The following is a 25,355-nucleotide window of genomic DNA, read 5'->3' on the forward strand; positions in this document are numbered from 1 at the left end:
AAATAAAGGGGAAAGGAAAGGAATGGAGGTGCATGAGAAAGAGAAGGAGGGAGAGATGGAAAGGCAGACAAGTGGAGAGGAAAAAGAAAATGACAGAGAAGGGCAAGTTGAAAAGAAAAGAGGTAGCGGAGGATGGAGCAATAAACAGAGAAACGATGGATGGCTAGTCAAGCCAGAACCGCACACACACACACACACACACACAGATTTAATATTTCATACCCTAGACCGTTACCTTAACCATCTCAGCTAAGTGTCTAACCTTAATCTACCCTAAAACCAAGTATTAACCCTCAAACTACCTTGGAAAGAAGTGAGGACCCATTTGTGCAAAATGTCCTCACTCCTGTTGTGGTCCTCAGAACTATAGCTATACAAGAACACACACACACACACGGGTCCATTTTCTCTGAAGTGAAGCCAGTTAAGGTAATTCTGGTGTTGACGGTGGCGGGGTGAAGCCTCCTATTAATAGCTGTAGCACATTAGCATGACGCTGCTGCATAGAGGAGCCAGTGGAAGGCGAGAACAGGCAGGAAACTGTCCTCCTCCTCCTCTTTCACCCAATGATGACATGAACCTATAACGCACAACTCAATCAAGGACTTAAGCCTGTTTACTGCCACGCTCCCCGGTGCAGTTGAACACTTTTTTTTTTTTTTTTAAAGAGACGTCAACCATTCAGCTTCTACTTCTGGAAGCGCTCTGGAATAGCTCGCACAGCGGCTGCCGACTCTGAAGCAGCGTGATAAGGCCGTCATCCAGGATTATTTGGTAAGGTGGAACAGCACCATGTGGAGCATCTGGGACGGGAACTAATTCAACCGTGCACAGAGATGGGACACGTTTAATCAAATTCGATGATTACTTGCCAGACCTGAAGAGGGTAGCAGCCGTAGCAACAGGGCTTACAGCAGCAAGGAGAAAGATGGGACCTATGGTGATAGTTACTAATGTAACCAAGGTTCTATGAATTCATCATGTCTGGTGGGGAAGAAAAATGATGCATCCAAGAAAAGTTTCTGAAGCACCCGAGCTGAAGGGAAGGGGCTGAAGAAGTACATCACATGCATGTGTTGACGTGGTTTGTTGTGCGCTCTCGGAGCCAGTAAACAACGCTATTCAAAGACTCTGTCGTCAAAATTGGGCGGAAAATGTGACGGAATTTAAGAATTTAATTTTAAATTAATTTAATTTTGAGCACATTCAGTCTTTTTTCTTGTAAACAACATATTCTATGCATTAACTGACATTATTTTGAAGCTTCAGCTTTCATGAGTCAGTGTTTCCATACTGAGCTACAGCAGACAGACAATAAGCCAAAGAGAAAACCTCATGCTACACAGACTAAAAATGACGCCATTAGTTGCCGTATTGCATTGCAATAATTGCTTGATCAGAGTCAATGTTCATATTTTTAGTAACTCCCGGTGTTACTCCTAATACGATGAGTCAAAGCGTCTACAAAAAGCCTATACGTATGACTCATCTGGGAGTAAAAAAGAAGCAACACTGAATGATTTTCTGGTTTCAAAGGAGGCATAAATGAAAAGGCTGGCTTTTTTCCCACAGACAGACAGTTTAGCAGTGACTGATCGCATAATATTTCTGTTAACTGTGTGCATATCTTTCACAGAGACAGTAGCATTTACCTCATACTGGTGTTCAAGGCATAACTTCCACCAGCCTTTCATTGCTTCAACCATCTGTGATTGCCAGACACTCCAGAGGCATTAGCTCCATTTGCACTGAAGGAATTGGTGAAGCAATCCGGGGAGATTTTCTTGCCAAGGCTAAACAGGTGGCGCACATTGTAAAAGGCCGAGACACATCCCCCTGAAGTCTCGTCTAAGCGAAGACAAGTTCAAGCGGAGTACGTCACATGTGCGACTCCCCTTTTCTTTGTCCGGTGCACGTATGCACACACATACAGGAAGCTTCCACATAGTGCGTGCTGTGTTGCGGGGCTCCTAGCAGCACATTGTGCAACACAAAGCCTCTTCACCAAGGCTCCATTCTTTCGCCCAATGTTGGTGTTGATGGGAGCAGCCAGAGCTCTGAATTACTGCTCTGACAGCCTCTTCCTCACTGTCGCTATTCATAGACCTCTACAGCCAAACACACACACACAAATACACACACACACATACACGACTGTCTTCCTCCCTTTCTCCCTACAGTTTTTCATCACCGCTTGAAATAATCATACACTCCCCCTCTGATAGACCATCTGTGGCTTTAAAACCACTCTAGGTTCTCTGTGTGTGTGAGAGTGCCGAAGGATTTGTGCTAATTTACTGAGCGTGCCAAAATGAAACAGCATGAAAAAGAGGGGAGAAAGAAACAAAGAAAGGCAAAACGATCAAAAAGAGATCTCTGGTCATCGGTTCATCCCCGGACTCTTGGCTCGACTCTTAATGAACTAGAATTCATCGGTTTCCCCGAAATCAGCTGCTTTCCTTCGCTTGTTTACACCAGCCTCTATATGACACCTTCATTTCTTTCATTCGTTCTCCATTTTTACATTTTGCGCATGCAAGTGCCAGAAAAAATATGCAGCGAAAGTTACATTTGCTTTGCTGCACGGTTCGTACGAGCCGGCCTCAGGCAGCAACGCATGAAACGATTTGATTATAAAGTGTTTCTTAATACCTTCAGTTAAATTAATTTGGACTTAAAATATTCAAAATTAACTAAAATAAACAAAACAAACTCTTCCTGTCACGTTATTTACCACATTATATTTTGTGCAGACTGAACTTTCTTATCCACTTCAACAGCAGAAGTCTGTATGCATTTTGTTTTTACTTCCTACCCACTCCTATCGAGTATGTAAATCAAATTACAAACTGTTGTTGAATATTTATTTTGCATTCTGCTTATTATTTGCTACAACTGTGTAGGCTTGTATAATAGTCTTATTTTAATTTGGATATATTTGCATTTTTAGTTATTTCTTGATGAATGTTAATTTTCCTTATTTACACATTCAAAATAAACTTCTGATTCATTCATTCATACCAACAACATCAGACATATTTTGATCAGATGTTAAATTTCTTTAAGTTGGTAACCTCGGGTATATCTTCTTTTGCAGAGCTGCTGCCATCAAAACTCTCCAGTATCACTAAAGTATCATGTTACATGTATTTAGAAATGAACATGGATTCAGTAGTATAGTATAGTATTTATTTCAGCACTTTTATGCAAGATGCACATATTTTTACTCATCTTTGGTAATTTTAACTTCCCCTAATTTTAACATTTTAACGATCCCAGTATGAGATGGATTTTTTTTTTTTTTTAAATCTACAGATAAGAAATCCACTGTCCAATTGTCCACTGACTGACTTGTCCATTGCACGACTACTGACAGGAGGTACAGTGTTTATTTTGTTTTTCTTCCTTACTTTCTTTGTGCTACACGTCACAGCAGGAAGTAATATTGTTTTCTGGTTGTCTGCAGGCTGAGATCTGTGGTAAAACCCAGAGAAGAATTTACCTGACATGTCGTGTGACTGAAAATGAACAGAATGAACAAATAAATGGACTAGATCCCTGGAATGGGTCTTTTCGTGTGGATTGATTATAAAAGAAAAGATATATAAAAAAAAAAGTGAAATTGTGAATTGTTATTTTTGCTTTGCTGTAACCAGTTAAAATTATTTTGTGCCGGATTAAGATCCGTTTTCTTTTGTTTGAAAAATTATACTTTTTGCCAGACGTGACTGGTACCCCGCTTATCATAAATACCTGCCCGCTACAGAGAAGCGTTCCACATTGTTTATCCATGCTTAACAACCAGGCATGCATAACTCCAACATAATCATGAAGCGCTGGATTGAAGTGTTTTCTCCTAACAGTTCAATAATTCTGTGCAAATGAAGCTGAAATAATCAACTATAAATCTATAACGTAACATTTCAGTATAATCTTTTATTCTGTTGGACATTTGTTTGGCATAGAACCAATTAAACTCATAATATCGACACTTATCGATGGCCTTTTGAAGGCTGAGGGTCAGAGATTGTTGCAGCTTTCATAGATTTTGAACCTAAACCTGTGTGCATTCATGATCCTGGCTCATTCTATGATAACTTAGCAGACTTTAAACTGAAATGTAACTCACAAAATGATTATGATAACATTTACTTTGTGTGCAATTATCATTAACTGAGGAGACATTAGATATATTCCCATCTTTATTTCCTTTCCAGTCACATTCTTCTCACTTTCCTTGTTAAAACTTGTTAAAACTATATTTCTCTCACAGCGAAGGTGAATGAGAGACAGGGAGAGGACGGGATGTAGAAGAAAAAAATATGCACCAGCGAAAGGGGGAAAGCTGGGGATAACACAAATCCTCCCCCTCCTACAAGGCTGTAATCGCATTTTTATAATTGACGTTTGCGCAGATATGCGAGCGTTCCCTGGTGCCGGTTAATAGCTGCCTGAATCAGCAGGCTGCCAGCTTCCTCTTTCTTTACGCACCCAACTAATCACAGCTGTAAAGCAATATCCGCCTGCTGAATCCAAAGCTCAGCCCTCTGTGTATAGTTTGTGTGTGAGCGTAAGAGTAGGTGAATGCGTAACGACTGTCAAACCGACTCCTAGTGTTGTCTGCTTGTATGTAGGAGAGAAACGTCATGTACTGTAGCTTCATGAAGTTTCCTTTCGTGAGCTGAAGCAACTCATTATACACCTGGAAGTTTGGAAACACGAGGAAGGTCACAAGGTTTCCTCATTCCAATGTTTTTCTTCCTCTGTCAGAGGTTTGACAAATCTGTTGGCAACCCACAAGCCAACAGAGTCAATTTCAAGCTCACCTACTGACCAAGGTACGGGGAATTGTTATCCACATATTGCTTAGTCAATACCTTCTTCAAATGTTGCAGGAGATGCCAGTGAAGTAAATAAAGCTGGACCAAACTACACCGATCAGGCATAACATTATGACCAACCAAGGAGCGAGATATTTTGCATTCAAGTTTGATGACCTGGTCAAAAGCCCGAATGGAGACTTTACAAGCTTAAAACATACACTGATCAGATACAACATTAACATAATGTAACATTGCCTCCAATGTTACATTGAGATCTAGTTTAGAGGCCAAGTCACACCTTATGCTGTTCTTTATGTCTTTTTAGTTGTTCCTGTAGTGTTATTTTGTGTATGTGTGTCTGTGTCAGGCTGCATCCTGCTGGGGAAGAAGGGTCATTGCTATGGGTTGGAAGTCTGGTCTAAGTGGGTCCTGCATGTCACATCGAAAGAAAAACACGTTTTTTTTGTGCGATGTGAAAGGGTCTTTGACCCAGGTCGAATGACCCGGCAACGGACCCGGGATTTTATCGGCTCGGCTTCAATGTGAACAGGAATGCCACGTCGACCGGCCAATTTACACAATGACGCTGATGTACCTGCCTGTCAAATTCTGATTTTGCCACTCGACGGCCTGTCAGACTGTGTCGGTGCACTTAAATGTGTAATGATGACGTTGTTGACGTGATGACGAATGAGAGGAAGGAAAAAACAGGCATGCAGCTCTAACAGTAGGAGGTCAGACCCAGGACTGCTAGCGATGTGAAGCACACCAAAGGCAGGTCAACCCATGTTTAAAAAATCCTGTGTCAACCCGGTATTTTCGATGCGAAAGGGGTATACATAACATCCACACAAATGAATGCCAGGTCCAAAAGTTTCCCGGCATAATACTGAACTGTCACAAGGTGGTCAATGTATTTTACTTCTCCTGTCATAATGTCATAGCTGATCGGTGTATGTTGTTTTATTCAACATAAAGAGGACTGCTATGTATGAGATTTGCAGTAATTTCCAACTTGCGAGCAGGAAGCAGCGGCAGAAACTAAATGCAGCATCTGATTTTGGCCGTCAACAAGGCCGTCAAAAAGACAGACAGCGCTGCCACAGGCTCAGGGTCATGTGAGAGCAGCCTGTCTGGCCTCAAACAGCCACTTCGGTGCAGTTCTCCGGCAGCTTGCGAAGTGCTGTGTAACAATACAAGCCCACAACAGATATCCTAACTCTGCTGCAGGGATGATCATTTCTAATCTGATAGCTCGTCTGTTCCAGCCTGTTACGCAACAAATACAGTCTCTGTGGATCATATGTGTGTGTTCTCATCGCTGACTTGGCCCAACAGTGCAGGGAAGTATGTTTATTCCCAACAAAAACTGAGCCACAAATCGCTCGTACATGACAATTAATAAGCTCATTAAATACAAGACGCTGTTGAAGGTAAAACTATTGCTTCTCAGACTTTTTGGCTCGCAGTACTGGAAGAATATTAAAGCACCACTAAAAGACAGAAATTACACTTGCAATTCTGTACAACATGTACTACTGTACAACTCAGGAACAATGTGTAATAATTAAGACTCTTGTGAGTCATGATATAATTAATACTGACGCATTATAGTGGCTTTAGCTGCAGTTGTGGGCCGAAGCGTAATAAATTAAAAAGATTTTAAAAAAAGCAGCTGGAAGGAATGCTAAGAGTATTTCTTTGCACTTCGGTCTGGTTTTCAGGCTACATACTACATAGAGAAGCCTGCGGCCTAAATGGTAGTTGGGACAAATTTATGCTTTTTTCCATATCATTCTATGGTCGATAAATATAGTTCATTGAGTGTTTGATGAATTTATTCCTGCTCATTTTGGAAATGAAATGTGTGTGATCTTTAAGCTTGAAACTGACTTCGCAACCTCCCTGCCTGTTATCTTTCCAACTCGAGCACTTTTCATGCCGTGTTAAGGTGGAGGAAAATGTATTTTCTCTCATTAAAGTGTAATATAGATGGTTTGTAAAAATGCTTAAAATGTGTGTGTGTGTGTGTGTGTGTGTGTGTGTGTGGAAGGCAAGACAGTAAAGAACAGCACGGCCTGCACAAGCTTAAGCAAGATCGATGCACCATATGCACCCTGAGTTAACAAAAGATACTCATAAAGCAGGAGAGTGAAGGACGCCGAGGCCAGGAATGCAGAAGACACATGGAAAAGAGTCTCTAAATGTTATAAAACAGGAAGAACAGCAGTGCTGTATGTGCACAGTAAATGACAATAGAGTATATTCTTGCTAAAGTATGAACTGTGAGTCTCCGCAGAGGGAACAGAAAGGAGGACAATGGAGGACAGAACAAGAAAAGTTGTGGTGTGCAGGCACCAATTTATTATTGCTCCTGTAAAGTATTCATCATTGGTGGAGCAATAAAGAATACTTACTATAGCAGACCTTTAACAAATGAAGTCACATTAGTGACGCTCCATTCTGCCACACACTTTAAAGCCGTCAGTCACAGCTACAGCAACAATAGCCTGCAGCTACAAAGTACCAAGTATGTAAATCACACAGCATTCATCGGTTTGGTAATGGCTTTAAAACACTTTTGTTAGTGTAGCTTGTAAATGTTCATTATTGCAGCAATTTAAAGGAAGAGAAATGCAATTTATACTTACTATATGGGCTGGCGTGATTTAATTTAGCTTGAAAGAGTGTGAGCTGCATGTCCCGGACAAGCCCCCCACCTTTATGTTACGACCTAGCTCAAGAGCCGCAACGTAAAGTGGAGAATCATGACAGAGTTGCAAAAATAAGGGTTTATTTCATAAAAAAAAGAAAACGGTGAAAGGTGAGACATGACGATGCTTTTCTGCAGGTGAAAAGCGTTGTTTTGAGGTTGTTACATCCTAGGGCTGTTGCAGTACACCAGCACTGATGATAATTGTGGTATTAAAAAATGAAATTTCAATGCTCTGTTAAAAAATGTGCATATGATAATATTGTGTAAATGTTGGATGCCCAATTTGGGGTTTGGTGTTTGGGAATGAGAGGATGGAGATGGAGCGTGTTAGGCAGTGGCACACAGACAAACGACAATTAAAAAACAGTTGGAAAAACGATTATCTTTACACCGAGATTGATTCCACCGAAGAGTATGTTGTATGATTGAAGTCTGTATGATTGATGGGGCATGTTTTGTCCTGTTTATTGCTCTAGTAAGTCATTTTCGGGCATGTTTTGTCCCATGGTACTTTGCCTATGGCACTAAATGTCTTTGTATTTGAACATAGAGACCCAAGGCCTAGTAATGATCCATGTCAATATTTCAAATATTTCTTCAATGAGTAACTCTGGGTTTAAACCTCAACTTCCCACCAGTCTTAACTGAAGAAGCTACTCGGATGAGTGCCGAAAACATCTTCAAGAAATTTCTATCTAAAGTCCAGTTGCCTTTTGGATTAGCATGACCTGCATGACTGAGAACCTTCACGGACATATTATTCAATGAGTGCTCCAATTATTTTTATCATTTCTGATATTGTGAGCCCCTTCACATTCTCCACGAGAAGCGATAAATTTGTCCTCGCAGACCTAGTTTGGGAGTTCTCAACCCTTGTCTTGTCAACTATTCTGTGATGTTCCAGAAATATGAAGTGGGTATGGAAATGCTAGTGGCCACGTAGCGTGACTGCTAATCTCTCCTGGGTAGAGATCGGCATACAGTGCGTGGGTGCTGAATAACGGACACGGCCGTCAAAACGACCGGCCCACATCCAGAAATAATAAGAAAAGTGCCTCTCGTCATCCATCTCCCATGTCGCCCACGGTGCTTAGCGTGTGCTACGTATGCTGCAGTGGACGGGCTCTATGAGGACTTCAGGAGGATCAGCAGAAGAATTTCAGTATAAATTACCTGTCCAGAACAAACTTCCCAAAAAATTTGGAATACGCAGGCCCTACAAGTGTGAGTCTTCTCAGGTGTGGTTGGTTAAGGTGATTAAGCACAAGTCAAAAAACTCGTGATCACTCTGCGATCATGCCAAATCTGCCAAGGTGTGCAACAATAGTTGCATATCCAAACACAAAACAGGCATTGGGAGCCACACATCAAATGGATCACTTACACTTATTGCCTAAACAAAAGTTTGGAACAAGTAGTCCCAACAAAGTGAACCATTGCCCACACAACCAAATGGTCACACACGAGTTACAGACCTTACAAATTTAATGAAGGGTGAGGGTGACCTACAACAATCGTGGCACCACACCACACAAGGTCACTGCCCTCACCCAGCTCGTAACACCGGAAAGTGAGCCACCAAAATTGAGCCGACTTCCCCACCGCACTAAAGGTCAAACGCACAAAGCACCTGTAATTGCTGATGTTCAAACATGATATCTCCTGTCAGCTCACCCAAAATATCCACATCTTGACAAAGAACACTGTGTAAAAACAAAAGGCCAGTGGATGCTACCAAATGCTATAACAATAGTAGAGGTTTTTGTTTCCAGACTAACTGTTCCTACCTGGTTTACTCTCAACCTAGTGGCTGAAATTCTCCCTTAACCTAAACCCAAACTACCTCCACTTATCTTTGTCGGCTTTCCCGGACATGCCAAGGACACGCCAAGGACACGTCAAGGTTACCTCACATTCATTATTACACAGGATAACATGTCACAATCTCTTGTCCCAAGATCCCTTCATTTAGAAGCCAAGTCAAACTGAAAACTGACCAGCTTGCTAGCAGTCAGCTACCAACTAGCAACCAAGACGTTTCCAAGAACGAAGAAGACATGCTAACTAGCTTAGCCAATGGCAGCAGGCAGTTAGCAGCACATCATCACATGAGGTTTTCAAGTGGGCACCTCCCTTCATCAATGTTTCGTTAAGTTAGGCCCACGACACCTCAAGAAGGCTTAACAGTGAATTCCAGCATCCTGGAGTCACCACCTCCATGCTGACACCACACAACTGGGTGACTTTCAGCCCTTTAGCCCTTTTACTGCTAATCAACAAAATACACAATTGTGTCTGGTGGGTGTCCGAGCTACTTCTCTCACCGGAAGGAAAGGGGTGGGATGAGGATATAGAAGCACAAAAAACAATGAAGTGGCGACTGTCGTACCAACAAATTTCCTTTCAAATTGCAAATGTAACTCATGTGGCTACGTTAGCTTGGTCCTAAAATAAAAATGACTGAAATGCGAAACACCTTTTATGGAGATATTATCTTTATAAACGGCTCTGATGTGAAGTCACAAAAATATCAAAAAATATCTACTGAGGAGGAGTGCATTGTTTTATCATGGGACGTCTTAATTTATTTAAAGCTGCATTTAGTTTTCTTCTTTATTTATTTATAAATAAGCAAGAAAGGGGTAGAGATAAGTTTTACTTCAACCTAAACATTTTCAGACTCTAAGCTTTTCTTTCGGCTTTTAAACGTATTTCTGTTATGTTCAAAATAAATAAACTCAATTCAATTGTTCCTCAGTCGTGAAAAATACAGGGATGTTCTTGAAATTAAGATGCTATCAGAGAGAGTAGCACGCCGCCCTCACATTTTTTCCATGTTTTTTTGACACATTCTTCGCTCTTTCCCAGCGCGACAAAAATTTCTATCCAAACATTCTTGTGTCAGTCTTGTATCAGAGTAGGGATGTGAAGTGGGTGCGTCGGTAAAAGATCGCATGGTTTCTCTGCCTCTCCTGTTATGTTTCCAACAGTCTTCTTCTGTTGCATAACAAAGTGGTTAATAGGTTCATTACATGCATTAGCGCCTCCCACAGTGACGGACTGTGTTACACATGTCGCTGTGTCACCTACTGAAAAATCTGCCTGCACATTTTTGTATGTAGCGACGCATCATGGCGGCCAATGCGTTGCTTTGTGTTGCGTCATTGTGTAGCACGTGTTCACTATGAACCTTAGCCTGACGTAATTAAGCACAAGCCACAAATCAACTGCCACTGCAAAGCCAGTAGAGGTGCAGAGGGGTGTAGCGACCACACCAGATCTTCACTGAGTAAAAACAAAATAAACAAGACTTTCTATCAATGCAAAATGCAAAATGCAAAATGAGGAGGAGAATATAGGAGTAATGGATATGTGGAAATGAGCCTATGTGTGAATGCGGACGCAGAGCTGCAGTAGGTGGAGTTATAGAGAAGGTGAGTGTGGAGGGGAGATTAGAGGGCAAGTGGGAGGCTAGTAGTGGCAGGGGGAGAGCTTGCAGTTACAGCAGCCTGTAATTGTTCTTCATGCCTGGGTCTCCCATAAGCCACTGCCTGGTTGTTTCCCAGGAGGCATGGGTGTTTGTGTGAATGCGTGTGCACATCCTTATGAAATGCATGGAGGACTTCACTTGCGTGTATTTTTGTTTCAATTTTAAAGCTAATAAATTAAAACTGCACGCATGCCTCTTCCGAGTGTGTGTTTAAATACGTGCACATCTCTGCTTTCCAGCAGAAGCAGAGGTCAAAGTGCACGCTTGAGGGAGCGCAATGGCATTTTAAACTCAACGCTGCCTCCTGAAAATGTTTAATTCAAGCAGCCTCACTCGTCCCCCTCGAGACTCGCTGCCAAAGCAGTGAGAGTGTGAGAGAGGAAGGACGGAAAATGAGGACAAGTACCTGGAAATAAAGTCAAGTATATTATCACATCTACCCCTTATCCTGTTTTTCTCTCTGCTGTCACTCGCATCAACATCCTGTTCGGTTTTTGTTTACAGTGTTTACAGCTGAGGCTCAGTAGGTTGAAAATGTACTAGAGAGGTCAGGGCTTCGGCCCCAGGTGTATGGACCACATGCCACGTCCTTGAGCAAGACACTGCTATAATAGATACAGTTATATAGGTACCATCAGTTAGCACTATATAAATAAAAATGGAAGACATCCAATGTAGCTGCAGACATTCATTGCACTTTGATTTTTCCTGTAATCTGAGTCTTAATTTGCTGTACTATGTTCGGTAATGATTAACTCTGTTCCCCCAGAATGAGTTCTCTGATCTTTTATCATTCTATGGAGACTCGTCCAGGATGATGAAAATAATTTGATACACACATTTGGTTTAGACATTCCTTCACTTCATTCCTAATTTTTAACATCACTACTCTTGTCAAATAACCTCTTTGCCCACATTCTCTGAGACCAAGTCTCCACGTCTTTAAATTCAGTGCAGTCCTGTCGCTCTGTTGTGCAGCCCACCTCATCCTGGTTGTCTGTGGGGACTGAAGTCTCCATCTCCTTCGGCACTAGAGTCTGGGGATTCTACTTCCATCTACAACCTTTATCTGGGACTCCTTTCTATGAGGTAGCTTCTCACCAGAGTCTACCTAAATATTCATTCTTCATTCTTGTTAATAAATTTACTTCCAGATGATCTCTCCTCCTCCTGCTCCAGGTTTATCTCCTGGTTTGGTTCCAACGTTGTGCAGTCGACTGCACATGATCCTTGTAGGTGTTTTAGGCTTCTGCATCAATTTGATGCTGTAACTACGACAACAGCCCAGACTCTACGTAGACCCTATGCTGTAGCCTGATGTCTACGTCGTCAGAAATCTAACTACATGTCGTGGTGACGTACAACACAAGAGGAACACATGGAGGAAAGGTTTAATGCGGAGGTTCGGAGATGAAGATGTTCCACAAATTAAACTGACTTCTCCAGGCTGTGAGCTTTTCTAACTGTGCCCATTTAAACCTCTGTCACTGTTTTGGTCTTGCACCCTGAAGAAAACCTCTGGGTCGAAACGTTGGTCGTGCCTGCAAGTGTTTTGTTAAAATCAGCTTTTACTTTGTACATCAGAGCTGTTTTAACTGTTTCTGACTTTAAAATATAAATGGATTAAAATATTGTAAAAAAACAAAAAAACAAAAAACAAACTTATGTCCGAAAAACTATTAGCAGACTTCAAAATCATTAACGTCTGGAGTTAATGTTAATGGGATGAAACTGAATATGAGCTGTAATTATGATTTGGAAACTGTTCTTTTGAAATGTCATTTATTTAATGGTCACACTCCCGTGATTTGACCCCAGGCTGTTAAAAAAGCAAATGTACTTCAAAGTAGTTTTGTGAGGCTAATATTTCTTTTCATCAGTCTTTCAGGCTTTATATGTAACACTATCTATTCTATATCTGGCCTTCATATTTTAATCTGGCAAATTGAGTGATTTGAGTTATTAGTGATGCATTCGGACAATGGGAGCGTTCATTTCACTTGATGTGAACACTCCTGTCTGCTCTCATCACTGTGACTTGTTTAGAGTTTGGGCAAATTAATTCAATAAAAAAGAGTCTGTGACAGTTTGCTTTGATATGATCCTCAGAGAGTGTGTGTGTGTGTGTGTGTGTGTGTGTCACTATGTACAAGGGATGTGTTTGTGAATACGCTGGCGTGTTTGTGTGTTTTCATCAGGGGAGTCTCTGCAGACTCCTTGTGTCGCAGCCTGCTTGTGGTGATAAGCAGCTGATGAAAGAGAGGAAAGAGTGTGTGTGTGAGTGTGTGTGTGTGTGTGTGTGTTACCTTAGCCTGCTGTGTGTTGGTGGATGAGGGGAGAGGGTTCGAGACCATTGGTCCAAAGATATCCAGTTCATCGCCAATTGGTGCAGAACCACCTGAGTCCTTCCCACCGCCCTCAGGAGCATCTGAGAGACAGAGAGGAGGAAGGAGAGTGAACAATACGAGCAGAATTTAATTTTGCTCGGATGTGTATCTCCCGGAAACACAAGACAAAATCAAAGACAACAGTAAACACTTGAGAAACCAGAGTTTGTGCATATTAATGACACTAGATGTAATTCTTTTTTTTCCCTCTCTGTGCCCAAATATTCATTCTTTGATCCTAAGAAGAAGCTATGAAGTCCAGTTCCCTTTTTTTAGAAAAGCTTTTTAAATATTCTTTGATCCATTTTCAAATGGTTTGTGAGCTCAGTTGTATCTTTGTATCTTTAATTACTGTATGTTGACCAGTTTGGTGTTAAGGATCTCAATGTGAGTCGTCCATTTCCCAAACTTTTGACAACATATTTCACTGTGGAATCTTTCAGGTTGGGTTTGACTTTTAATTCTTCTAAATTCTTTGGTTTGTGCCTTCAAACAGACCTTTTGATAATCCACCACAGGTTTTCAATGGGACTCATGTCTGGGGACTGACCTTTTCCACTCTAAGACCTGGATAACGTGGTCCTGCAGTTCTACTGGCCCTGGATGTGTGGATATAAGGGGCATTGTCTTGTTGAAATCTTAAGTTTGGACCTCAACAGAACTGAGCATGTGCAGAAGGGATCATGTGGGTTTGGAGAATGGCACAATATTTGCCATCACAGACAGTGAGATGACCAACACCAGCAGCACTCATCCAAACCATGATGCTACCTCCACCATGTTTGACAGTAGGTACTGTACATGCTGGAGAAAATGCTTGGCCTGGCCTTCTGTGTACCCTCTCATTAGCAGTTCTTGTGTTCTTGGGCCCAATGACGCCGGGCTGTCCTCTGTCTCTCATTGATCAGAGACATCTTGACAACCTTGTAGGACCTTTTCTGCCTCTGAAAAACTTTCAAATATATTGGCTTTATACAGACATGTAGCAAGGCATAATAAAAATGTGTCTTTTAATAAAAAGCACAGCCTTCATTAGTGGATCACTGGAACCAAAATGACCCTATATTCAAAATTTCTTATGTATTTTCATGGAAACAAACTATTTTAAGTTTTCAACAATGTGACTGTTCTAAAAGAAATTACACTTGAAGACCTGAGAGTGATTCTTAATGCAATATATCACAAATGCATGGGGTGTTCATGGGGTGTTGTGAGAAAAGTTCCTCTCTATGGAGCAAATAAAATACAAGAACATCTAACATTTTATAAAAATAACCACATAAACCTCATGGACGTTTGCAGAGTTTCAGTATACCCTGGCATACTAAACAGTCCCGAGGCCTTTCAAAGTCACACTGTTGAAGACTTTAGTATGCAACTCAAGGTACAAATGTCTATCTGCACAGGAGGAAAAAAAAGTTAGAGATAAGATTGTATTCTCAACCAATCTTTAGATTCCTGCCTGTGGAAGAGGAAGAACAACATCATCCCCTGTGTGGCTGGTGTATCAGAGAATTTTCAGAAAACACAGCATTCTAGTTTATTTAAAACCTGACAACACACTTAGACGGAAACTGGTCCACCCCGAAGACAAAACACCCAGGCAAAAACAGAGTAATGTAGTGTAAGCTGTTCAGGTTGGAAACCAACAACAACCCATCCACCAACGCATGGCTTAACACAGGAGAGCCAGCTCATCAGGGAACCACTCAGCAGTCCATCTCCACCTGAAGGACAAAGGACACTCCTTTGAAGATATAGTCCTGACCAGAGAGGACAGACGGTTTGAGAGAGGAGTAAAAGAAGCCATCTATGTCAAAGTGGAAAAACCTTCTCTGAACAGAGGAGGTGGACTGAGATTTAATTTACCATCTATTTACGATTCAGTCTTGACTTCTGTCCCCAAAAAGTTTCAGCAACATTCAGACCTTGAGACTGGAGGCTCCCGCTGACAATAGCTTTGTTAGAGCTCCATTCATAGGGTTTATGATGAAAACACTGATGTGAGCGGTGTTATGAACGGAGCAGGGAGATTTCTGAGTAGCTGAGATATTGATCAGAGTAACACAAGCTTGAAATACCTCTGCAAACACTTTCAGGTACTTTTGGAAATTACGCAATTATTCACAAATAAATATTTTCAATAGACTGGGTGGGATAAAATAAGTTTATACTTCCACTCTATTTCAGACATGTAGAGGATGGCTCATTTAGTTTAGTTTATTTATTATTTATTTATTTATGTGCATTGTGTCCATTCCTGCATTTTTTTTTATTTTTTTTTACATGTTCAAAATAACTAAACTAACTAACTAATGACAACCTTTTCAGAGACAAAACAACAATAAACATGCATAAAATACAACAAGGACAGAAAGGTGAAGAAGCTGTTTTCATTGTCTCCCTTATAAGGTCCCCACCATCATAACTGGAACGTCCTCAAGAAAGGTTTGATGACTGCTCTCCATTACTGGCTAGCTTTACCGTGAACACCATGTATTACTCCAAGGGCAAAAAAAAAAAGAAGAAGAGAAGCACGTGTGAAATAATAGTTATTTTATGCATTTGCAAATATTTTTCAAATTGTGTCCCACAGCTGGTTTAGATTTGCATGTTTTTATTTAAGATCAATTGGATTGTGTTTACATCTGATGCACAAGAAAACAAAGAAAAGACTATGAAATGAGATTTGTTTTATTCGTCGCATTATTATTTGTCACTAATTATATTTGAAGCTGATCTTTAAGTTGGGATTTGTGAGCAGTTCCCATGGTTCTGAAGATGAAACCCAGAGTACACGTTGTCCTGTCCCTTCAATAGAGAGACACGTTGAGGGAGGGGAGGGAGTGTGAGAAAGGAGAAAAGAGGGAATGAACTGGCTGGGTGTGAGAGCGAGCGAGAGAGCGAGCGAGCGGCGGAGGTCATTTATATAACCACAGTGATGAAACATCCATAATTTAGCCCTTTTAAAGCGTGAACAAGACCGAGCTCCTTTAGCCAGACGGCAGGGTACAAGGAAAACCATTTACTGGGAGAGAGAAGGCCAGAAAGAGAGCTCACAGCCTTTTCAGCCACTTATTAAAAATCACTTTGAAAGAATTCGCTTTGACTGTGACGTCTTTCATCTGAATATTCAACATTCTGATTCCTGGCCTTGACCCAACGAGCGATGCTGTCATGTTCCCGAGCTTGGCTTGTATTCTCACCGGGTGACAAAAGCAGCAGAAGAAAGTCTATTATGATTATTACCTAAACGGTTGACATGAATGACAGGTGTGAGTCACACTGTAACCACCCGAAAAAGGGAGAGGAAGGAGAGAAAAATAGGATTTCATGTGCTTCAATTACCCTCCTACCAGTCCAGCCCTCTCTTACCAAACCCTCATTCAGCCATTGCCATGGAAATGAGCTGCAGGGAGAAGCAGGCCCATCATCCTCATCATCGCTGTCACATCAGGCAATGTGCCCGCCATCGCTTACTATGGGATGGAGCCCCTTCTTGAGAGCGCTCTCAACTTCTCCATGGAAACAGGCTAATGTTTCAAGCAGAGGGGTGTGTTTTATAATCACCCCAGGCCACTCTGCACTAAGTACACACACACACAGAGTATCTTCAAAGAATACAGTGACCTCATCGAGCCGTGGGGAGCAGTAGGACTTGGCCACCACCACCACAAAGGGTAAAGTATCTGACTTAATTAAACCCTAAAGTAATTCTAATGCAACAGTTTGATGAAATACCAAATGAGCATGTCGGCATATGTTCTGCCATTGGTCAAAGTCCGTCCTATTGCAGCCTTGTGTGAATTTAAACACTAGTCACAACTAGGGCATGAAATGCAGCGTGTCCGCTCCCCTGATAAGTAGCTCTGGGAGCCCAGAAAAGGGAGCATGAGCCCAGTTGGAGAGGAGAGCCATTAGCTGCTGGTAGAAGTCATTATGGAGAAGAAGAAGTGGAAAATAGAAACAAAGGCTCTGGTCACATCTTGCATTCAAACACAGCCTGACTCATCTGACCACAATAGGGCTTCAGCCAAACCTGATGTTCTGTAGTTTAATTTATTTAAAGTCTGCCATAAACCAAAACCACGTAGCATCAAAGCTTCTTCTTCTTCCTCTGTTTTTCTGGCAGCCGGCTAGCGTCAAAGCCAAGAAGAAGACGAACCAAAATCACGTGACTAAACGTGTCTGCTCAGTGGAAGTACTTCACTGTGGAGAATAAAGTCAGTCAGACAGAAATTTGTAAATTATGCGATGTGGATGTCTGGTGAGACGATCCCTCCTCACACTAAACTCATTGACAGATCTTGCAAGAGCGCAGTGAGGTTTCTGCAGAGAGGATGCAGGAAATGTAACACTGACAGCAAACACTGGAAACAGAAACTTGAATTGAAAAACCAAATATTGGGAAAATAGAGATTTGTTTTGGAAAAAGTTGGAATTAAATAAGAAAATCTTAATTTATCCCACAGTGGGGACATTTACAGTGCAGCATCTAGATGAGACAACACAAGGAAAAGTAAACATAAAAATAAGTATTAGAATTAAAAACAATATCATTGAATGATCGATCCTAAAATCTTGTTATATTGTTATTATTTTTATTTATCTATTTTTTAAAATTATGTTTCCTGTCAGTGTTTTAGTGTATTGTGTATTTAGTGAAATAGTGTGTATTTAAAAAAACACAGCATCGTTCCAAACCAAGACTTAATGAAGATACATCATTGTGTCACAGAACAAAGTGATTCCCTTCAGATCTCAGGGTGATTTCACACCCAGCGTTTATTCTTCAGGTCGGTTTGAACACAAATATCTCACTCGGTTCTGGAACAGATGAAGTGGTTGGAGAGCGTTTTCTCAGACAGACGTTATATAGGTTGTTTTCTACACACCACACTGAGACACACGCAAACTGAACATGTTGTTCAATTACCACAGAACGGCAACAAATGACGGGGCCAACGCTCGCTGCCGATGGTCCGTTTTTGATTGGATTATTTCCTGATTTCCTGAAATCCAATTCTTCCCGCAGCCTGTTTGTAAGAACACAGTGTTGAGGACCCACTGCCCTGTAAACATGAACGGGGCCAAAGGTTAAACGCAGCAATATTGTGACAATTACTGCCTGAACAGTGTCGTAAATTAGTTTCTTTGAGTTTACTAGGTACAGTAATGACGTTGGTTTGGTTTTGGTCTGGCTGCATTGATTAGATGGAGAGTACAGAGAACTTTATTTTGAAGGCTATTAACAGGAACATTTTTATTCTGAAATGCAGGTAAGTGGTCCATATGCTCCTCTGATATTTTTACTATGACACAGTTATGTGGGAAAGTCACATCGTTGAGTTCTTTCTTCTACGCAAACTGCAACTTACACTGTGTCAGCCACAACATTATGGCCACTGACAGTAGATGTAGATAATATTTAAACCATCTTGTGACACATCAGTGTTCTACTGGGAAACTTTTGGACCTGGTATTCATTCATGTGGATGTCAAGTATCTGTGGGAAGTATTGGTAAGAAAGCACCCTGACATGTGTCCTCATGGAGTCTGGGGTGTATTTAAAGCTGTCCACATGTGATCAGATCATCCCAGCGGTGCATACAGTTATTTACAGGAGGTAAATACAATATCACCTTGAGCAGTTTTCCGTACGTACACTCCTATCAAGTGCTGAACACAAAATGTAGTAATCTATGTGCTAATGTTCAGTCCTGTAGTAATCTGAGCTCCAGCTAGTCTGGACCTCTCTCATCAACAAGGTATCTCTGTCTACAAACTCTGCTCGCTGGATGTTTTTTTTTAGTGTTCTCAGTAAACTCTAGAGGCTGCAGTAAAAACCCAGGGAACCAGCTTCAGAAATATTCAAAAAAATATTTTCTGAAACCAACAGTTAAAGACATAATATTTTCCCCCCATTGTGTGAACACTGCTGCTGGAATAATTCATCAATTATTTCCGTCAGTATCAGTTCAGCGTGTCACAACCATGGCACGGGAGCACTGTGGTGGAGGTGAGAAGAAAATAGAGAAAGAAAAAGTATCTCCGTCTCTGAGACAGAAACACAGGTAGAAAGCAATAGAAGGAGGTGGCCTAATCAGATGAATCATGTTTTCGGCCAGGTGAATGTTCACCTCATGACCTGGAAACACACGGCACCAGGTGGCATCGGATGCAGGTCTTGGGCAATGCTCTGTGGGAAGACCTTGGACCCTGCCATACATGTGGACCTAGCTAAGCATTATGCACCCTCCCACAAAGCAAATATAGTTCGGGAATGTTTTAAGATGAAGGTGTTGACTTGGACCAACTTAATGTTTGTTAAAGGAGAGAATTGGAAGATGCTCTTCAAATGCTGTAATCTATTCGTTAAGCTTTAATTTAGCTTTTACTTTCAACTAAACTAAGAGAAACACACAAACAGACCCAGTGGGAAGACAGAGGCTCTTTGACAGCTGCAGAGCAACCAGAGACCTGGAGGGATGGATGCAGGACTGAGGTGCTGAAGGCATCCTGCCAAGTATCTGACTTATTGATTATGTGTGAAATCTCATCCAACCAACATGGCTCCAAGGTGTGTAGCATTGGTTATTTATAGCATGGTGTGCACCCTCACTCTTCCATGCTGCGCTCAGGAATTTTTGATCAATGCTGTATCCATGGGCCCTTTCTCCTGTCAGCACAGCTTACCCTCTGCTCAGTCTAACACAATACAGCCCCGTACTGGGGAAACACCAGGTGATTGCGTATTACTAATTTATGGTGAAAACCTCAAAGCAGCACTAGTTTCTTCTTCTTCTTCTTCTGAGTTGTAGTTCAGGATTGACGTCGACGAGTGCGGAGCAAGAAGTCCTGGCGGTTAATGGGCCAAGACACATAGCACATATTCCAAATGTCACAGGTTTGAATCCAGCTTGTGACCTTTACTGAATGTCATATCCTCTGTGCATTCAATCTTTCCAGTGATTGTGCTCTTGTGTTTGTCAATAAAGCACAAATGCCACTAAAACGCAAACTATATGTATGTGAAGTGATGTTCAAGAACCTGCCAGACTGATAATGAAAATCCCCTTTGGCCCATTTGAAAATGGATTTGATGGCGAATCCTATCAGATGTAAGAGGCTCTGATGTAGGTCAGGGGATGGGGAGGCGGGTTATCTAATTCTGATGAGGATGGTTAGACCTTTTGCCCGACTGATGCTGGATGTGGCCACTACTGTGAGACCGAGGAGGCCAAATCCCACGTTATCATGTCAGATACACCCGGAACTGATTCAATGAAACTAATTAAGAGCAGTCAGAACCAAGACTGGTTTCTGAATTAATTTCTTGGCCAAATCTACACACATACTATGACATGAAGCAGTCAAAGTGGGAAACAGTGTTAGCATCGAGGAGAAAACGTGGATCTTAACATGGGCAGCAAACAGCAGAGTCAAAGTTATCCCATATTATCTCGGCATGCTCCAGAAGTGGCTCAATTTTGAGGTTGTGAAACAATTTTTTTCTGTACAGAAGATAGTCTGAACTAACTATCAACAGTTACAACAGTAAATCCTTTGGTACATGTGCATTAAACCTTTAAAACTGAACATGTCACTGGTGGCACGTTCGGTTTTGATGTGACATTGATGTCCTCTTCCTACTTTTTTTAAATTATTGTAAATATTCCAAAGGTTTCTGAAAGTTGAGATGTTGTGCTTTACAGCCAATGTGGTGTCATTATGGTAATTTCACTTGCACCTCTCCCAGAAGGTTATTATACTCTAATGACATGCAGTACATTTTAAATAACTCCCAGATATTGAACGTATCAGGTATCCTGGAAAAAACATTTTCTGACCTTTTGATCGTCAAAATAAGCCAAAAAAGTTCAGGGGGACATTTTGATGCTTAGGTGTTACAGGGTTAATGATGCTATGTATAATAATAAACCCAACATTTTAGGCAAACTTTTTATATTTTACATGAGTAGCATTTTAAATGCTGGAATTTTACTTGCATAGGAGATTTATTTCCTGATCGATGACGTTGATATTTCCAAGTATTTTCACCACTGGCAGGATAACAGTACAGCACAAGCTGCAAATAATTCAATATCCAATCAAAGACTTGGCACGGCCCTTCTCCATCTCACGTCTCTTGTGTCATTCAGCACTCACACAAACTAAACTTTAAACCATCAAGTAACACTGTTGTTTCTGAAAGGGAATTCCCTGAAGAGGCCCTGCAGTTGAATCCTCACACTGAAATCAGGGGCTCACATGCATCACACATGAGAAGCAAGTATGATTACAGTTAGTGAAGCATGTCAAAATACTAATACAGCACTGAGTGTGTTTGCAACAGATCCTCGCAGCAATGGGAAACAGATTTCCATCTGGTTGCACCTTGAGAAGAGGGCTGATTATCCAAAATAAGTGAAACTACATGAGTACAGCATCAGATTTTCCATGGCTGTGTGGAGGGACCAGCTGAAACAAGCTGAATCTGATCTCTAATATATCCCCACATGGTAAGTTCACTTGTATTTTTCCAAAGACATCTGTGATGCTCAGTTCTAGCCTGTTAAGTGGTTATTTGGTTCCATTTTCTGCTTCTGAGTGTTCCTCTCTTCGCTACCAATGTTCAGCCAGGGCTACAATCTTCTGCTCTTTGCTGACTCAGAGGCATTTAATGTCCTCGTACGACTTTTTACTTTTACACGCGGCCAAAGCATTCAGGAACTCAGGCTTCGAATGCCTCACATGTAGCTAGCTGTCTTTGTGGAGATTAAATGGACACAGTGGGGACTTAAAACACAAAATCCCCTTGAAGATCAGTAGACAAGGCTCCATGTGATCCATCTTTAGTCACGTTTCTTGCATCACCACTAACTTGTAAAAGCCCACGAAGAACCCGGACCCCACTGCAACACATTACATAATGTAGCTTATGAAAATTTCTACCGTCATTAGCTACCATGATTCTACAAACACCCTTAAGCAAGCCCTGAGCAGACACTCACATCAATAAGTCCATCTTTACAATGTCCAAAGGCAAAAGCTGAGGATTTTTTTTGATTTACTGTTGGAGCAACCAACTACACACCACGTCTTTGTACTGTATTATTTTAAATTAAAGTGCTTTAAATTGCTTGCACTCTGGTTTCACAAACAAATGTGCATGTTGCATGATGCATGCCTACTTTAAAGGACATGCGCTGGTCTGATGCATCGTAAAAAATTTTAAAGCCAAAGAAGTTGTTGAGATTGTAATTTTCCAGCTTCAATAAAAATAGTAAAAAGCACATAAAAAACATACTATATACACAATATTTACAAGAATAATGATGAATACAAAAAAAAGAACCAATAATAACCGAGTGCAAATGGGCCCAAAATAAATATTAATAATTATCATTATGCCATTGGGTGTTGGGTGGATGAAGTTTATTTTGCTCATCTGATGCCACTAATGATTTAGTGAATTTAAAAGCCACATAATTTAATAGCACATCAAAATGCACCAACAGGTCTCGGTGCAGGACTCAAATAAAATCTGACAGCGCTGAAGTTCCCCCTGATAATGTCAAACATTACTTGACCTGGAATTATTACAAGATCAATCGCAAAAATTATTTTTAGTCCATCCAACGTAGCTGGTTTAATTTATGTGTCTGAACATGTAAATACATCGTGACAAGTTATTATAATGATGTTACAGAAGGCTGCTCATGTCTTACCCAGACCCAGCAGGTCCACGGCCAGCTCGCTGCCTTTCTTGGGACTGGCTCTGCTCTCTGAATGCTGAGGACGACAAAGATAAGAGACAAAGAAACACTTGAGTAAAATGTCTATTTATCCAACCAAGATTCAGTGTGGCTTCAGTTTCATATTATTATACTGGGAACATTTTCTTTCGATTCCAATGGAGACTCAGTGTTTTGAAGAACCCCAGAGATTTCTCATCACTAGTGACACACAGCTGCATTGTCCCTGTTCACAATCCTCCTTATTTATGTTCGCTCTTCCACAGAGCAGAAAACTGGTATGCCGTGTGTTCTAGTGACGTTTATTGTTAAAGCATTCCATGAGCTCGGACTGAACTGGGGAAAAAAGTGCGTTCCGTTTTGCTGCACCGTCAACGTGGACCAATCTTCAGTCTGACCTGAAGATGACAGAACTTCTTCCTAATGAATCGACAGCAGCCTCTACTTTGAATTATCTCTGCCACCACCACCCCCCTTGCACTTGGCTTTATTAATACGTAATTGTTGCTCTATTTGTGATGTATCTGTAACTTTAATGTTTGTTGAAGACGTGTGCTGCCGCCTTCCTGGCCAGGTCACCCGTGAAAAAGAGATTCCGATCTCAACGGGACTTACCTGGTTAAGTAAATAAATAAAACTCTACTAGATTGCACCTATACACAGGGTCATATGTCGTACTGTACATTCCTGCTGCTTTGGATCCGATTTGTTTGTCCAACACCATCCCACTGGACTGAGATCTGGGGAATTTGAAGGCCAAGTCCACACCTTGAACTTGTGTTCTTCAAACCATCCCTGAAACATATTTGCTTTGTGGGAAGGTGTATTGTCTGGTTGAAAGAGGCCACTTTCATCAACAATGTTTTGCATTGTGGTACGTGTCCAAGGTCTCCCCGCACAACTGTGCCCAGATCGTCACAACACTGCTTACCTTCATCCCATAGCTGCCCATAACTGCCCAATGAAGGCACCTACAGTAGCTTGACGCCACCGGTCATCTAGCCATCACAACTTGGCCTCGCTCAAACGCTTCCACTTGCCCATTTGCTAATGATTTTCATTTCGAAGACAACATGTTGACAAAGTCTTTAAGCTCTGTTACACTCTCCACCAACCAACAACTCCTGGGAAAACTGACACTAATCTCCAGCTAAAGGATAATTCTGTCTTTCTGCATGATGTGAGGTTAACAAACACACAATCAATCTTCTATATTATTGACGGACAATCTAATCTTGGTTTCCCGTTGTAAACAACCTTGGTAATGTTTATGTCTGAGAAGCAATTGAGCTAATTGAGCAGGAGAGATGGGAAAAGGGAATGAAGGATAAGTAAGAAGATGAATGGAGGACAAGTGGCGAGGAAGCGGGAGATGAAGTCCAAGTGCAGGGCAATAGGACAGGCGGGTGAAGAGGGGATTATAGGGATGGATAGAGACAGACTGAAACTGGAGGAAAAATGCGAGGGCGGGAGTATGAAAAGGTTAAGACGCGGGCCATGAGATATCTACAACGCTGGTAACAAACCCAATTTCCCTCCAACAAAAGATCGATGGACCACATTACATTCAATGTCGTTCCAATCCACGGCAATGAAAACAATTACCACGTCCACGCCTAATCAAGAATGCATTGGCTGTGAACTGATGTGTGCTGGGACTGCAGCAAAGCTTGAACGGCGGTGGCGTGAATCGCAGCGAGGAAGGTCGTCTTTATACAGCAGCACAAAAAAGAAAAAGGGTTGGTTCGTGTATTCATTCTGTCCAGCACTGAAGGGCAGTTATATAGATATTTATAATTAAATATGTGATAAAAAAGCGGTGAAAAAGGTTTGGGTCAGGGAAGCGTACAAAAGGCATTTATGGACTGAATTAGCCTCTTACGCTATAGAATTTAACATTTATCGTGAATGGTTTTACAGTCAGAAATAAGGGAGAAAGCTGCTGTTAGAAAGAGTTTAGAGGGAATATTTTTTTTGACATCAACTGTATTGAAAACCATGACACATGTATGGAAGGGATTTTAATGTGTGGAGGGCACAAAACAAGTCGTTATGTAGACCTATGTCAATACGATGCTAACTGGTGTGTTAGCTTGTAATTATACAAATTATATACAATTATACAACTGCTTCCAGGGTGACTTACTAATCTGTCTGAAGGCGCTGAACATTAGGTGAATT

The 25,355-nt window shown here is 41.3% G+C and overlaps 1 protein-coding gene across 10 annotated transcripts in view; it reads right to left on the minus strand.

The window, feature by feature from the left end:
- smap1 (small ArfGAP 1) overlaps positions 1-25,355 on the minus strand; it is a 106,672-nt gene that overhangs the window by 13,476 nt on the left and 67,841 nt on the right. For all 10 annotated transcript variants that reach the window (XM_047602944.1, XM_047602938.1, XM_047602941.1 and 7 more), the window contains 2 exons: positions 23,148-23,211; positions 13,336-13,457 (listed from right to left, as the gene is read on the minus strand). In XM_047602944.1, coding sequence (XP_047458900.1) covers positions 13,336-13,457; positions 23,148-23,211 — 186 coding nt within the window. The remainder of the gene's footprint in view (positions 1-13,335; positions 13,458-23,147; positions 23,212-25,355) is intronic.

Source organism: Mugil cephalus, chromosome 13 (genome assembly GCF_022458985.1).
Source record: "Mugil cephalus isolate CIBA_MC_2020 chromosome 13, CIBA_Mcephalus_1.1, whole genome shotgun sequence".
NCBI classification, from domain to species: domain Eukaryota; kingdom Metazoa; phylum Chordata; class Actinopteri; order Mugiliformes; family Mugilidae; genus Mugil; species Mugil cephalus.